This window comes from Tachyglossus aculeatus, chromosome 8 (assembly GCF_015852505.1).
Source record: "Tachyglossus aculeatus isolate mTacAcu1 chromosome 8, mTacAcu1.pri, whole genome shotgun sequence".
In the NCBI taxonomy this organism is placed as follows: Eukaryota; Metazoa; Chordata; class Mammalia; order Monotremata; family Tachyglossidae; genus Tachyglossus; species Tachyglossus aculeatus.
In genome coordinates this window covers 18,775,918-18,792,112 of record NC_052073.1, presented here as the reverse complement: position 1 = coordinate 18,792,112, position 16,195 = coordinate 18,775,918, and the positions used below count along the sequence as shown (strand labels likewise).

The following is a 16,195-nucleotide window of genomic DNA, read 5'->3' as shown; positions in this document are numbered from 1 at the left end:
AGAAGGTCGTGGGTTCTAATCCCAGCTCTACCACATGTCTGCTGTGACCTTGGGCAAGTCACTTCACTTCTCTGCGCCTCAGTTACTTCATCTGTCAAATGGGGATAGAGACCGTGAGCCCCACATGGGACAAGGACTGCGTCCAACCCGATTTGCTTGTATCCACCCCGGTGCTTGGTACAATGCTTGGCACATAGTAAGCGCTTAACAGCATTAAAAAAACTTTGGAGTGTACGCTGCTCTTACAACCCTTTAGAGTGGCTAAATCCAGGGCGAAAAATCTTTCACCTAATGCAGCGATATCTTCTGGGCATTTAATGCCCTGAAGGCAAAGAACACGTCCTAAACCTCCTCGTCCTGCACCCCGTTGCCGTGGGGTACATTTCTGCCCTTTCATCGACCGCTCCTGTTCACCAGAAGCAGCATGGCCTAGTGGATTGACCAAGGGCCTAGGAGTCGGAAGGACCTGGGTTCTAATCCCGGCTCTGCCACTTGTCTGCTGTGCGACCTCGGGCAAGTCACTTAATGTCTCTGGGCCTGTTACCTCGTCTGTAAAATGGGGATTATGAGCCCCATGTGGGAGACAGACCGTGTCCAACCTGATTAACTTGTATCTAACCCCGTGCTCAGTACGGAGCCTGGCACATAGTAAGCGCTTAACAAATACCAAACGGCAATTTCCCGGGGTCCCTGAATCTGCTCCTCACCCTGCTGAGCTTTGTGGGGAAGCAGCCGGCTCCCCAGAGGGCCGGCAACCCACCCTGGGGCGACCTGACGCAGTAGGGTAAGGCAGCTGGGGCATATCGGCAGGCCTCTCCCTAGAGGAGCGAGCCGCGGAGCCGGCGAAAGACGATTTCGCGAAAAGCAAATGTCAAGCGTTGCACGTCTTCTTCAAAAGGACCTTTATTCAGATTTACAGTTTAACATTTATGTCCACAAATCTGTACAAGCCTCCTCCAAAAGGCTAAATAGGAGTGATTTTGTTAATAGGTGGGTATGGACAGTTATTAAATATTATAAAAATAAACCCATCTCACTAGAGCATTTTCAACATCTGACATTTCCATGCAACATTGATAAGGTGAACCCAGTGTTTTCTAAAAAAACCAACCGGAGTACAGCGATTGAATACTGGGTGGGGGGCGTGGAGGGGAGCAGCTTCATAAAAGGGTCCATCAGAGTGGGAGCCGAAGTCCTGGGTAGAAGCAGATATACATTTTTCCATGCTATAAAACCTTACTGAAATCAATTATCTGTGTCCTATTCATTAACTTACAGCGAACTAAGTATTGGGTTTTTTTTTAAATACAACTGACCTAACATATGGTTTGAGTTTGAGTCCAAAGACTTAAAATAGCATCATATTAACAACTGATGTAGTATTTAGTTATCTGTACACTAAGGGATGCAACCAGAATGTGTGCTTTCACGTTGGAAAAAAAAAAAGAAAACCCTAAGCAAAGGGGAACAGAATCAAGCAAGACACAATGTAAGCACAGGCAAACACACAAAGAAAAAACAGTAGACAGTGCAAGTGCTGGGCATAATTAATGCACTACAAATCATATGTTAATCACAGTCTTCCATTGGGCTAAAGTTTTGATTTTGGCAGGATTTGGGAACGATTCCAGGGGGAATTTAAGAAAACAACAATTCCAAGTGCTGAAGCTGAAGTAAAAGCCTGGGTTTATTGCAAGCCTTTCCATTTTACTGTCTTCTCCCCCTGAGCCTTGCATGGGGCCGAGACTGCATCTGATCTGATTGTATTGTACCTACCCCAGGGATTAGCACAGTGCTGGGACACAGTACGCACTTAGAGAAATACCACAATTATTACTTAACTGAATGTGGATAACACTGCTTCTCCCCCACCATTTTCATTTCATAAAACAGAACTGAAAAGTTGGCACCCATTAATTACAATTTTAGGCCCAGGAAGGCTATCACCACTTGAATAGAGTGCCTTTGAAATACAAGAATCTTTCTCCAAAAGATATGTCTTCAAAACCGACTGGGTTTGGGGAGTGAGACGTTTTTACCGATGGTTTTTGGTCATTTGTAAGGTTGTCGGATTTTCTTAAAACTCACTTGGGGCTTTTTATCGCTGGGATAAAAGGCCCAGGAAACAAATCCAACATTCCTTGGGGGTGGGGGAGAAGGAGAAGAAGTTGTGAATGCAGCTTTTCCTTACTAATAAATAATAATGATTATTATGGTACTTGTTAAGGGCTTACTGCGAGTAAAACACTATTTTCTAAGTGATGGAGTAGACACAAGCAAATCAGGTCAGACCCGTCCCTGTACCACACGGAGCAGTCTAAGTAGAAGGAAGAACAGATATTGAAGCCCTATTTTATGGATGAGGAAGCTGAGGTCCAGAGAAATTAAGTGACTTGCCATAGGTCTCATGGCAGGCAAACTACAATGGTGAGATGAGAACGCGGGTCCTCTGACTCCGAGGCCTGTGTTCTTTCCACTGGGCTACACTGCTCCTCCTGGATGACAAGCTTCAGAAAAATGCCTGGCCAATTCCTCAACAATAAACTCCTACGAAGCACGTCCCTGTATCTAGCCTGTATCCTCCAGACTGCAAAGCTCAGGGTGGGCAGGGACTGTGTCTGTTACACTGTACTCTCCCAAGCTCCTAGTACAGTGCTGTGCACACAGAAAGTGCTCCATAAATATGACTATCTAGTGACCACTCCCGAGTTTAAAACCCGGGTACATCTGCTAGCAAAAGAAACAGTTCAATGAAAGGTCTTTCTTCTGGAGACTCCCATCCTAGGTCAGCCAGGGGCCCCCTTGGAGCTGTCCCTATGTACTTTGCCTTTTTCCTCGCACAGAGGAGAAAATAAAATCAATACAACAGTTCAATGTACAAGTGGTTCGTCTACTGGAACTGATGCCTCTGCATTGGTTTTCTTTACCCCCCAAATGCAGGGGTTTTTTTCCTACACCTTTTAGCAGGATCCTGGGTTTTCATTTGTGACATCGTAGGGCTGCAGGGTCCCACCTGGTCCTTGAAAAGCTACAGGGGTTTGAACTCTCTTGCGAAAGAGAGAAGGGTCATTCATTTTTCAAAGAAGAAATGCGGAGGCTTTGGGGCTAGCCTAGCCCCTACACTGCAAGCCATCTTCAAATCTGGAAATACTTGTTTTGTTCATTCTTCCCTGACCCGATGCCCTAGGCAGCTTATTGGTTAAAGCGAATAAATTCTGTCCAGCTCCACGTGATCCCAACTCAATTTTTAAAGAAAGTCCATTTTTTTTGCCTAACGGGCAGAAATGTAACGAGTTTTTAATTTCAGTACAGAGAGGCATTAAGATTTCAGCTGGCCCTTTTATACAAAGTCCTTATTTCAAATGGAGCACCTTGTATATTTTTGTCTTATACAGACCATCACTCCAAATGTGGATACCTCTCAAGTGGGAAACAAATTTCCACGAGGAGCAAGAATCACCTTTAATTCCAAGAGATTTTTCTGTATTTAAGGAAATTTTATATTTCTGATTTTAGACCTGATATTTTGTAAGCATGCCTGCATAGCATCAGGAAATCACACATGACTTTCATGCAGTCTTACTAGGGACACCCGCAGCCACAGTGATTAAACACAGGATTGAAAATTGCTAGTGGGACATCGTTCATCCTTTTTTAACAATAAAAAAACTTGAAAAAGAAAAGCCCGTTTAAGTACACAGGAGCCGATTTTCCAATTGTACTCTATCGTGTTAGTTTCTATTTCCTAAAAAACATCAAATACCAGCTAATTTATTTTAGGAGAGATATTTGTTCTTCTCCTCTATGCCAATGTGCACATTACTAACTAGATCTGGCTGGATAATTTGAAGAAGCCAAGCCAATAAAGCGCTGCTCACTGCAGAAAGAATGTAGTGGACACGAATGTATTTCAGGATGGTGTCCTTAACATCTCTGCCTTTGACCGCTTTCCTTCCTTACTGATAGGCGATTGAGCCCATGGCGGCTGCCCAGCCCAACCAAATCCTCCAATTAACCTGAGGTCCGGGTCACCTGGAGAAATTTTCTTCCAAACTGGCTTCAAAACTGGTCAGGAAATGAAAACGGGAATGCCCCAGTGGATCCGGAAAGCCATCCAACGGGTTCACTGAGGGAATTTGTGGCACTGATTTGGAGCAACGGCCAACTCGGCTACAACACTACCACTTTCTCGTTTCCATTGGTTATAAAATGAGAAACTCTCAAAAACAATGTTCAGCTTTAAAAAGTGTTTTAATTACAAACCTAATTTTTAAGTCTAGGCACAAAACTATAGCCCCTTCTGATCTTCAGGAATCTATGACTTTGAAACCCCACTCAATAAAATTATATATATATATATATATGTATATATAATATATGCATATGTACAATAAATTTCTCTGCAATTCCAACAGCTCGGACCTTATATGGCTTTGACATATCTACCCAAACAAATAAGTCACTTGGATGACCACACGTGCTTAGACAATTATACCTATTAGTATTTTAAAAATCACTTTCGCTATACCAGTTAGAGTTTGCAGACCCTGCTTTTTCTCCCCCACAATGTGCAACTAGATGTGACCCCCTAATGTTACAGAACATGCATCGTTTTTAAAAACCCACACGACAGCTCTATGGAGATATATGAACGAAGTGCTTTCAAAAGTGACTTAGGTTTGCCCAGAGTGTACACCCCGTCTACGAGGCTGACTACTTCCATGCAACCGCTGGAGGCTTGACTTACTTGAAGGGATGGCAAGCAGTCTTAGTGTCTTTCTTCCACAGATGGTTCCATTGCGAGCAGTCTTAGTGTCTTTCTTCCAGGGTTCCACCAACATCCCTAAGGCATGCTATGCTCTACTGGCGGTGTTTCACTTTGCCCACGATGTTTATGTCGATGACTGCACCTCGCTCAATCAAAACACCATTTCAGAGTCCCATCACGATTACTTACTAAGGAATAGTCGTAGTGCCAAAGAATGAGATAATAGAGAGTTGGAAAACTTTTCAGTCTACCCTGCCTGGTGTTCTTTATTTTGCAGCTCCAACTCTGACGGACAGAATTAGATTAAGAGCACTTCCGTGGCTCTTCATCCCTCTGGGAATTCGTTCTGACCACTGTCTCTTTTCCGGTGGTATGGTTAGACTGGTTTGACCCACATCCATCTGCTACCGCTGGTCCGAGTTCAGAGTACCTGTTCAGAGTACCTGTGAGGCCTCTCTTCTGCAGCATTAAAAAAAAAAAGAAACCTGGATCCTCCCCTTCTCTGGCTTCTGACGTTTTAGGTTACAGAGTTGAGGGGGGCGGGGTAAATACTTCAAACTACAGTTGCCACGGCCAACTTGTATCATGAAACTTGAAAATCATCAACAATAGTCCTCCTTAAAACAGTGAAAACATGATACTCTCAGGTGCAACCTGGTAAAAGGGACGTCAGTGATATCTGAACGGTATCAATCCCCAAAGTAATGACAATTAAATTCCTGGCGAACGATGTTATTTCCAATAAAATCGACCTTAGAAAAGTTGGCTTCTGCTGTTAACAAAAACAGATTAATTAGCTTGAAGCAAAGTCTAACCTCGTGATGTCCACGCGGTTGGTCAAAAGGGAACTGTTCCAATGCCTCAGTATATATCAGGACAGTCCGAGAAATTTCTATCAAAGTATCCACCCGAATATAACCAGTCAGGAGTCCCGGTATATGGGTTATTGCCTTGAGAAAACCATCTGCAGAAAGTAAAAGGATAGGTCAACGGGGAAAATAATTTCGACGCACAATTAAAGCTGGTTTGCTTTTTTATATTACTTTCAATTGCTTTTTCTCACACAAGACGTTTTATTAGAGAGCAACCTAAAACAGAGAATTTTAAACAGTATTTTCATTCTGAACATTTTAGCCTTAGGTGGGTATTTTTCATGAATAGCCAACTCAAATTTTTAACCGAAGGAAAGAAATCCTAGAAACAGTGTTTTAAATAATAATTTGAGTTCGTGTACAATTTGAGGTGCTCCGGTAACTGCTTTCATAAAATTCATTCCATTTATGAGTAAATCAGCCTCAGGAACCCTTTGGGGATCTGCCACGATGCTAAATCCAGACTGACATGAAAGTAGGCAAACGTAAAGGGATAGTCAGGAATCTTGATAATGCATTTATCTCCAGCCTACTTCTAAAAATGAAATCCAAATGACAGGCAGCTACAAACCTGATCTTCCATAAAACTGGGATGGCATCTTTGCAAAACCACATATTTTCCTCACCCACCAAATCCCACGTTCAAGGCCGTGCACCCTTGCAAACTGTTGATGCCAGACGCGCTGTATCCAATCAAGTACCTCCTTCCCCTCCCCACAGCACATGCATATATTTGTATAGATTTATTACTCTATTTATTTTACTTGTACATATTTACTGTACTATTTATCTTGTTAATGATGTGCATGTAGCTATATTTCTATTTGTTCTGTTTTGACACCTGTTTACATGTTTTGTTTTGTTGTCTGTCTCGCCCTTCTAGACTGAGCACATTGTTGGGTAGGGACCGTCTCTATATGTTCCCGACTTGTACTTCCAAGTGCTTAGTACAGTGCTCTGCACATATTAAACACTCAATAAATATGATTTAATGAATAATAGCGACTGACTGACTGTTTCAGTGGAAGCAGGTATGGACAAGAAGTACCACCCTCTCCTGTAAAACCTCCCAGATCAATTTAATCCAGGCCAACCCCCATTTCTCTTTCATCCTTTACCTTGTCCTCCATTCTTCCTCATCTTTGGCACGGTCTTTTCGAGCTTCTCTCTGTTTTTCTTCCAGTCTTTCTTTCTCTTGACTTGCCAAGTCTGGGACAGACAAAATCGATACACTCTTTAAAATTAACAGAAGTGGAGGGAATCCGTACATAAACCAAGTGTGACTCGAGAAGACTCATACCCATGTTGCCATTTTCCATGCCTCTGATATCTGGGCGCAGACGACAGTCTGTCGGAGCTAGGATGTCTTCCATGCCCTTTTCCAGCTCATTGAGGCTCACAGTAAAACTGGTAAAATTATACATCTGGGAAAAAAAAACCACACACACAAACCAATTTTATTACCAGAAACGGAAATTCTTTGTGGGCCCATATTCTTCATTTTCAAACTGCTTCTGAAAGCACTGCTCAGAAAAACACAGCCCTGCAGTTCACTCTGCACTGTCAATTTCAATGTTCAATGTAAGACAAAAGAGCAAAGGCTTTCTTGGTTTCGGATTTAAAAAAAAAACACTCAAAAAATGTAGAGGCTCCGAATTTCCCTCAAATTAACTTTTGGGTATATGACTTCAATCCAAAAAATATTTTCCTTGAACTGGACAGGTATACACCTGGGCTCTGGGCAATCCGACCTGCCCCGGGAAGCACCTCTGCTTGGCATTTCAAATTAAAAATTTGAAATTTCCTCCTCATTTCCCCACAGCCCTTTAAAGCTTCCCCCAGCAGGTTCCACCTCTCATCAGGTAGCAGGCTGTTCCAAATGTACAGAAGCATTCAGAGTATACACACACACACACACACACACCCTCTGAGGCAGTCAGGATCTCCTAGTCCCTGATTTACCTGGGAGGAATTTGGTGGTCTGGTGTTGATCCTCCAGAGAAGCTTGCTCCCGGGAATAACTTGCACGGTGTCCTGGATCTCCGGCACATCGTCGACCACATCGCTCTCAGACTTCTCTGCGGCATCACCCTCCTGAAACACAGATGACTGTTCATTTTCCCTGGTACGTGCTTCAGCTCCACATGACAATGAGATCTCAGGTGGAGGCATAATTAGGTAGGAGGGAAACCGGAAAGGTGCCTTAAAGTACATTGATCTGGAAATTATCCAGATTTCATGATCCATTTTATTCCTTTTACTCTACCTGGATTGATTATATACCAATAAGTCAAGCTATTCTATTTGTACTACAAAATTGTGAGAAATCCAGGGAGTTTGCCTAATATCAGAGGCACCGCCTTCAGGGAAGTTCCTGTACAAATTGATAATTTCCATTTTGCTACTAGTGCTGCTTTTGGTACACACAAAAAACTTCAGGACGGGCTTATTCAAAAAAAGCACGTAGATGCTACTGGCTTCAAGGAATTTTTTTGAAAGAATAGCGCTTAGTAAACTGTATTCAGTCAATCGTATTTATTGAACACTCACTGTGTACCAAGCACTTAGGAGAGTACAATATAACAAGAATTGGTAGACATGTTGCCTGCCCACAAGGAGCAGCATGGCTTAGTGGATACAGCTTGCACCTGAGAGTCAAAAGACCCTGGGTTCTAATCCTGGCTTCCCCACATATCTGCTGTGTGACCTTGGGCAAGTCATTTAACTTCTCTGGGCCTCAGTTACCTCATCTGTAAAATGGGGAATACGAGTGTGACCCCAAGTGGGACAGGGACTGTGTCCAACCTGATTAAGAGAAGCAGCGTGGCTAGAGAAGCAGAATGGCTCAGTGGAAAGAGCGCGGGCTTTGGAGTCAGAGGTCATGGGTTCGAATCCCGGCTCCACCACATGTCTGCTGTGTGACCTTGGGCAAGTCACTTAACTTCTCTGAGCCTCAGTTACCTCATCTGTAAAATGGGGATTAAGACCGTGAGCCCCACGTGGGACAACCTGATCACTTTGTATCCCCCCCAAGTGCTTAGAACAGTGCTTTGCACATAGTAAGCGCTTAACAAATGCCAACGTTATTATAATTATTATAATTATTATTATTATTATCTACCCCAGAGCTTAGAACAGTCCTTGGCACGTAATAATATAATAATAATGATAGCATTTATTAAGCGCTTACTATGTGCAAAGCACGGTTCTAAGCACTGGGGAGGTTACGAGGTGATCAGGTTGTCCCACGGGGGGCTCACCGTCTTAATCCCCATTTTACAGATGAGGTAACTGAGGCCCAGAGAAGTGAAGTGACTTGCCCAAAGTCACAAAGCTGACAATTGGCGGAGCTGGGATTTGAACCCACGACCTCTGACTCCAAAGCCCATGCTCTTTCCACTGAGCCACGCTGTAAGCGCTTAATAATTATGGTACTTGTTAAGTGAGTAAGGAGCTTACAGCCTAGAGAGACAGACATTAAAATAAATTACGGATCCTGCCCACAAACACACAATTTATAGATAGGATTGAAGAAGTGCCCAGATAGCAGAGAATGTGAATTCAGATTTACAAACATGCAACAAAAGGTTGGGAGTGCAAAAGTCCTGCGGTGATGCAAAGTTGTTGAGATGGTAGCTGGGAGGAGCTAGCCTGTAGAGAACAGAAATTTATTGAGGAAAGCTTCTTGGAGGAGAAGGAGATCTGGAGGACCCAGACACCTTAAAAAATTATATCAGGAGTATTTGGTTAATCCAAATTGACTACTGCAGCTTGCTTTGCACCTCAGACTATTCACTAGAAAAGAAACCTGGTTCTTTTACAATTTAAAAACCAAGAATAACCAGTTTTAGGGAGCAATCAAGACTACAGAGTTCTGGAAGGAAGATTTTCTATGGCTGCATGAATTAACCTGCATGCAGAATTCAGAAGAAGGAAAAAATACACACGAACTTGATTTCCATCAACTCAAGATCATGGTCACAGGGAAAAAAAAAACCCCACAAAGCTTAAATTTCTCTGTGGAAGACATTTTCCTCTGAGTGATCACTTTTACTAGAAAGATTTGTGCGCAATTTAACCACCTTCTCTGAATTCCTAACAGCCAGAATGTTTCCTTCCTGTCATAAGAGCAACTGTGGCATTTGTTAACAATTTACTATGCGCCAAGTACTGTACTATGCACAGGGGCAAATACAAGATAGTCAGGTCCCACAGAGGGCTCGCATTCTAAGTAGGAGGGAGAACAGGTATTGAATCCCTATCTTGCAGTTAAGTATCTGAAGCACAGAGAAGTTGAGTGACTCGTCCGAGGTCACACAGCAGGCTTGTGGCAGAACTGGAATTAGAACCCAGGTCCTCTGACTCTCATGTCTGTGCTCTCTCACTAGGCTATGCTGCTTCACACGCTGCCATCAAATTCTTACAGCTACTCTTCATGTATCTGTATTTTGGGGGACTCTAAGGATTCACTACAGCCTTATTAAAGATTAGGTGAAAAGACAGATTTCCATCAATGGTATTTATTGGTTTCATCAAGTTCAGTAATCTTACTGGTTTGGGTTTCTTCTGGTGGTCTCCTCTCCTTTCATGCTTTCTGTAGGACTCATAGGAAGCAGGATCGATCCCCCACAAACACTCTGTCCACTTGCCATAAATCATAAAGAGCTTCTTTTTGCTAGTAAAAGAAAAAGCATTTTTCTTCTGCACAGATCATATAATTTATAATGTAAAATTAGTACGATTTTATTCTGGACAATGACATCAGCTTCCGATTTTGACATCTCCTGGTACAAATTTCTGGGCAGCCTTTTTCATACACACAAATGGAAATTTCAGGAGCTGAAGTTCCCTGGCATTTTGGGTCATTTATTCATGCAGCTCTGAACAGATTATTCACATTCCCTCAACTAAATTCAAATTGGGCAGGTGGTGAAGCCAACAGTGTAGAGCGCTAGACTACAGGGCAGTGTGGGATAGAAATGGAGGAGTGAGAATAGGCAGTATATTTTGGTGTTAAAAAAAAAGTCCATCGCTATAAACTGCTCAACACTTGTTTATTTAAGGACTGGACACCACAAGATGTATCTGGAGACTTTGATATTGCAGATGGTCTCATCACTTCAGGCTCCTGTTGTTTTTTTTAACTAATATAGGAGAATGACAAAGAAGAAAGGTTTGGATTGAATGGCCAAAAGTAACGCTTGGTAGCAAGAAGTATTTTCTCTCAGTGACAGCCATCAGACAGAAAAGACGAGACTTGGCTGACCCTTGGTGTCTAATCCAAATCAGGTGGAATTAGGACCAAAAGCTTAACTATAATTCTTATACCAGGGTTTTTGCAGAATGGACTGATAAGTGGGAAATTGTTTATCCCTGGCTGGATGATTAATTCTTCTCTGAGGGGGAATTTTCAGAAAATACTAGAAAACATGTGACCTTATGAATGTGCACACTCAGGCACTGTGAGCAACAACAGTGAAGATCATATGACCTAGGCATTACAGCTTGGAAAAAATCTCTGTAGCAATTACCAATTGAGATTATGTATGAAAATCTGAGACAGACAAGACTAGTAGCCCATTAGTGACACTTGATTCTGCTTCCAGTCCGGAGCATCAACACCCCTAATGTGTGGATCGAATTCTAAAATACCTGGGGGAAAATCTGCCTGATCTCTTATTCCCTTATTTTAAAGCCTTCTCAATTAATATAAATAAGATAACCGAGAGGGTACAAAATGTAAAATGACGATTTTCCCGGGATTTAGCTTGAAAATATTTTATAATGTTAAATGGGCTCACTTTTCATATAGGCTATGCATTTTGCTTTTATAACTGAAAATTACTCGGATTGGAGTAAATCAGACCAGTAACTTCAATTTTCCTGCTTCCTGAAAATAAAACACTGAAGTAGTTGAGAAAATGTTTGGAATAAAGTGTTGTTTCTAAGGAAAACTGACACATATGATAAACCCCAAACGACAAATCCTTCCTGGATTCTTTGACCACTCGGTACTGAAATGAAACAGCAAATTATTTATTCAGACAGTTCCTCCGTCCAACAGTGTAGGGACAAAGCCTGGTTTCTGAGCGGAAAAAAAGTTTCATACCAAGTCCAGATAATTTAACCAGAAAAAGTAACAGTGGCAAGAGTTATGTCCACCTTACCCAAACAGTATGAATTTTCATCATGCCACATAGTATCACTACATTTTTTGAGAACTAAACTATAGTCCTTGAGATGAAAAAAACTCACTCAAATTAAAAATTCTTAGCTAATTTGAAAAGCAAGGGCTTCCAGTTACCTTTTATCCTGAATGTACCCTTCTACTTTATGAAGTTCTTTCCCAAACAGCCCACAGGATTTAAAGTTGAGTACACATTTATCACCAGTTCTGAAAAGACACCAGGAACAAACACGTATGTAAGAAAGAAGATGTAAACATTTTTTTATGGTATTTGTTAAGCACTTTATGTGTCAGGCCCTGTACTAAGAACTGGAGTAGATACAAGGGTGGACACAGTCCATGTCCCACGTGGGGCTCACGTTTGTAATCTCCATTTTACAGATGAGGTAACTGAGGCACATAGAAGTGAAGTGACTTGAACAAGGTCCCACTAGGCTCACTCATGCTCTATCCACTAGGCCATGCAAATACACCATACAATAGTGGGGATCCTGCAGAGCTATCAACACTTCCCGCTGTAGGAGAACAGGAATTGCTCTTTTTACTGCCTATCCACCCAGGCTCCGCTCGGCTGGAAGCAGAGAGATGGTGCTGGAAGGAGTCTACTCCCATCTGTGATTCCTTTCCAGCGCTGAGTACACTTCTCTGCACACAATAAACACAATAAATACCATTACTACTGATGGGTAAGAAGAAGGGAGTGAGTCTTGAGGTGCCTCTTGCCTGCTCTCAGGTCAGGTCAAAATCAGAGGCTCAGTAGGCCTCTGATTTTCATGCTTTTCTCTTGGCATCCCAGATGGGCAGAACTGAGCAGGTCAGAGGTGTTAAAGAAAGCGGAAAGGAAACAACCACCAATAGTAGGGTGGAATTCGCTTGCCGTGCAGGGCACAACACAGGCCCGAGGAACCTGGCAAATCCTGGGACCCAAAAAGGAAAAAATAAAATAAAATAAAGGGAAATGATATGGCCCAGAAAAAAAAATCAAGAGCTAGAAAACAAAACAAAAAGAGCAGAGACAGAAGTAAAGCAGGAATTGAAAGGAGAACAAGAAAGAAAAAAGAGGAAGATGAAGGGAACCAGGCCTCTAGGAAAAAAATTGCAGAATCATGAAAGGGAATAAAGAAGAAGAAACAGGACCAAGAAACAAATAGGGACAGGTTTTTATGGGTAGAAGGGTGAGTGAGTGGGTACTTTGAAGACTATAAGCAATACATGGGAGAGTGAATAGATGAGGGTTGAGTTTTTTTGTAACGAGTAATTCACTGATTCTCAGTATAGTGACCAACAATCACTCTTATCCTACAGCTATAGTGCCACCACAATTCTATTACTGTAGACTGAATAATCAGTGTACCGGAGATCTGGAAAAGTGGGGGTCAGATATATGAGGTTGTACTGCTTTGGTGTTTTAGTGCACGTTAAGTGCCCGAAACCATTTACAACTGGTTTCAAAATCAAATGATTATTACAATGCATGGAAATGGAGAGTTCTACTTTTGTAGGTCTTCTTTCACCTCTGATTTAATGCCCATTGAAAATGATGTTTCTCAGCTCTCATCCCCATGTTCACCATTTCTTCATGCTAGAATCAACTCAAAAGGGTGGGAGCCTTACAACTTGAAATTATCATGTGTTATGTTTCTCTAGACAGCATCTTTATACGTCTGTTGAAATTAATGCAGCAGTGCTTCACAACTGAGCAAGTTAACTCCAGATCAATCAACCAAGATCCCTTGCGAAAGATTTTCACTGTCAGTGTCACTAATCCTCAAACACTGAATTGATTTTTGTCAAGTAATTTTTTTTTAAACAAGGAAAAATCTTGAGACCAAAATAGCTAACCTATTTCCCCTTCACTCAATGCTCAGAAGAAGCAATTTCATAAGACTTGGCATTTTCCCATAACTCAAGTACTGTCCTGGGTGAGGTTTTATTGAACTATGTAAAATCAAATCAGTTTCTTTCATGAGCAGAATCTGTCCTAAAATGGCTGTCGAGGGACTTTTCATAAGCTTCATAAGCTCCTTTCTATTTAAAATTTCCCTTTCAGATCTCTGTCTCTTATCAAAGCTGTCCTTAATTCAACCCACATAAATGAGTTTGGAGGGAAGTAGAAGAAAAAAAAAACACTTCTTTCACAGAAGAGAGTGAATTCTGTGTTTTTACCATCACAATAATTGTGCAGGCAGAAAACATCAACAGATTCAGGAAAGATTTAGATCAACTCATGGATGATTGATAGGTCCATAAAGGGATGCTGGAGGGAAAAGTTGTTAAGAGGGATGCAACGGCAGGAACTTGTGATGCTTCCATCATCACTGAGAAACAAATCCAAACTAAAAACTTCCTCAAGAGTCATAAAAGTCTTCTCCCCAAACTTCATGGGTAGTCTGGGGGGGGAAGGCGCTAAAACACACAGTCTTTCACATATGTCAGATTTCATTTCATTCACACTGAGAAACAGCCTGGCCTAGCGGAAAGAGCATGGGTTTGGGAGTCAGAGAACCTGGGTTCTAATTCCAGCTCTGCCACTTGTCTGCTATGTGACCTCGGGAAAGTTGTTTCACTTTTCTGTGCCTCAGTTACCTCATCTCTAAAAGGAGGATTAAGCCCGTGAGCCCCATGTGGGACAGGGACTTTGTCTAACCCGATTTGCTTGTATTCGCCTCAGCGCTTAGGACAGTGCCTGGCACCTACAGGCACTCAGATACCCTAAAAAATTCTAAAAATCTGTGAATATATTAAAAGAAATTAAATGGAAATGGCTTTGGAATAAGTACGCCATTTTAGAGGGAATACTGTTAGCACAAGGCTAGAAAATCCATTTCACCGGGAGAATGACATCCCTTAATATCTGTTTCAAATACAGCAAGCTTAACTGTGACAGTCTTTGAAGCAGGAACACTTTTTTCTAATTCCTTAATTGCGGTCTGTTACCTGTGATTTAAAATTTCAACTGTTCCATACTGCTCTATCCAGAGTTTGCCAATGATTACGTTATGTACGCAGCAGGTAGGATTTGTCCATGTGTAGGCTTCATTATGCCTGTGAAAGACCCCAAAAAACAAGTCAAAGGCCAGAAAACCAAACTCACTGCGGGAACGCCAAACCAAAAATCCAAAACAGAATTAAACCATAACTGCCTTAAAATCCGAAGAAGAAAAACGATTCTTTGAACTCCTCTGAACAACGGCCATTTATTTAGCATTCTTTTAATTTTCATTTGCCTTTAAAGAGTCAACAAAAATCCCACTGTCATTTTAATTAGAAATTGAGGCAATAAAAAAAAAAGAATGAAACAAAAGAGGAAAGTGCTTTCCTATGAGGTTCTAGAACAGAACATAAAATCCATATTGTGGTGACTCTGTAGATTTGGGGTTCCTTAAAGTCTTGGAAATGACTTCCCTCGGTAAAGGCGGCATTTAGAAAGGGTGCCATATTTTCCCTAGTCAGGAGAGGGGCACCGTGAGGATGTCAAGAGGAAAATTCAAGAACAGAACTAGGCAGTGTAATCAGCAAACACATAAGCAGGACGATGATCATATGCACCCACAGTACACAATATTACTGACAGGTTGTTGTGCTTCCTGTTCAAAGAATACACGACCGATGGGGAAGTTCATCTACGAGCGCATGTGTGGCTTCAAAAGCCTATGTCGGATTCACAGTTCTGGTCACAAGGAAGAGCTATCCAGCATATCAGTGTGGCTGAAAACTAAACCCAGCTTATGCCCAGATATAATTCACCATCCAGGTCATCTTCTAATAAACTCAATTCAATGCACCCTGCATTCTGGCTAGAACATTGTTAGGGAATTAGCAAACTATGGCCCAACAATGCGAGCTTATTTGGATACAACACAACATGCTGCCAAAAAAAAAAACATGTACATGCATGCTCGGGGATGTGTTCATGGTGTTGCGATTCTACAGCACAAAACAAGGCAAGTGCTGGAATGGGTGACCACCACAGACCAAGTTTCCCTTAACATAGGGTTTGACAAGATCACAACCCCAACACTGTAGGAAAATTACCTATATAATTTACAGAAATCATACATGGCCAATCAAGCCCATGACCTGGAGGCTGACACAAGTCCACGAAAGGTTTTAGCACATTCGCATGTTTGCAAAATCATCTGGGATTAGGATGCAATAGAAAACGCATTTGTGTTATGCTCCATGCACCTATAAGTTTCTGCAGAGATCAACTACTTTCGGCTCCTGGTTTTTATTGAGCCCTGGGGTGGGATCATTCAATCAATCCATCAATCAATGTTATTTATTAAGCACTATATGCAGGGCACATACACTGTAATAATGTATAGCTCATATTTTGAGCGACATAGTAAGTACGCTTACAAAGAA

General features: G+C 41.8%; 1 protein-coding gene across 4 annotated transcripts in view; it reads right to left on the bottom strand.

The window, feature by feature from the left end:
- Window positions 1-885: 885 nt before the first annotated feature.
- The window catches only part of OSBPL2 (oxysterol binding protein like 2), a 70,779-nt gene continuing 55,469 nt past the window's right edge, over window positions 886-16,195 (bottom strand). For 3 of the 4 annotated variants that reach the window (XM_038749879.1, XM_038749878.1, XM_038749876.1), the window contains 7 exons: window positions 14,765-14,872; window positions 11,945-12,034; window positions 10,192-10,315; window positions 7,603-7,734; window positions 6,941-7,064; window positions 6,759-6,849; window positions 886-5,732 (listed from right to left, as the gene is read on the bottom strand). In XM_038749879.1, the coding sequence (XP_038605807.1) occupies window positions 5,630-5,732; window positions 6,759-6,849; window positions 6,941-7,064; window positions 7,603-7,734; window positions 10,192-10,315; window positions 11,945-12,034; window positions 14,765-14,872 (772 nt within the window). In that variant the 3' untranslated portion in view covers window positions 886-5,629. The remainder of the gene's footprint in view (window positions 5,733-6,758; window positions 6,850-6,940; window positions 7,065-7,602; window positions 7,735-10,191; window positions 10,316-11,944; window positions 12,035-14,764; window positions 14,873-16,195) is intronic. The other variant, XM_038749877.1, reaches the window with a different exon arrangement.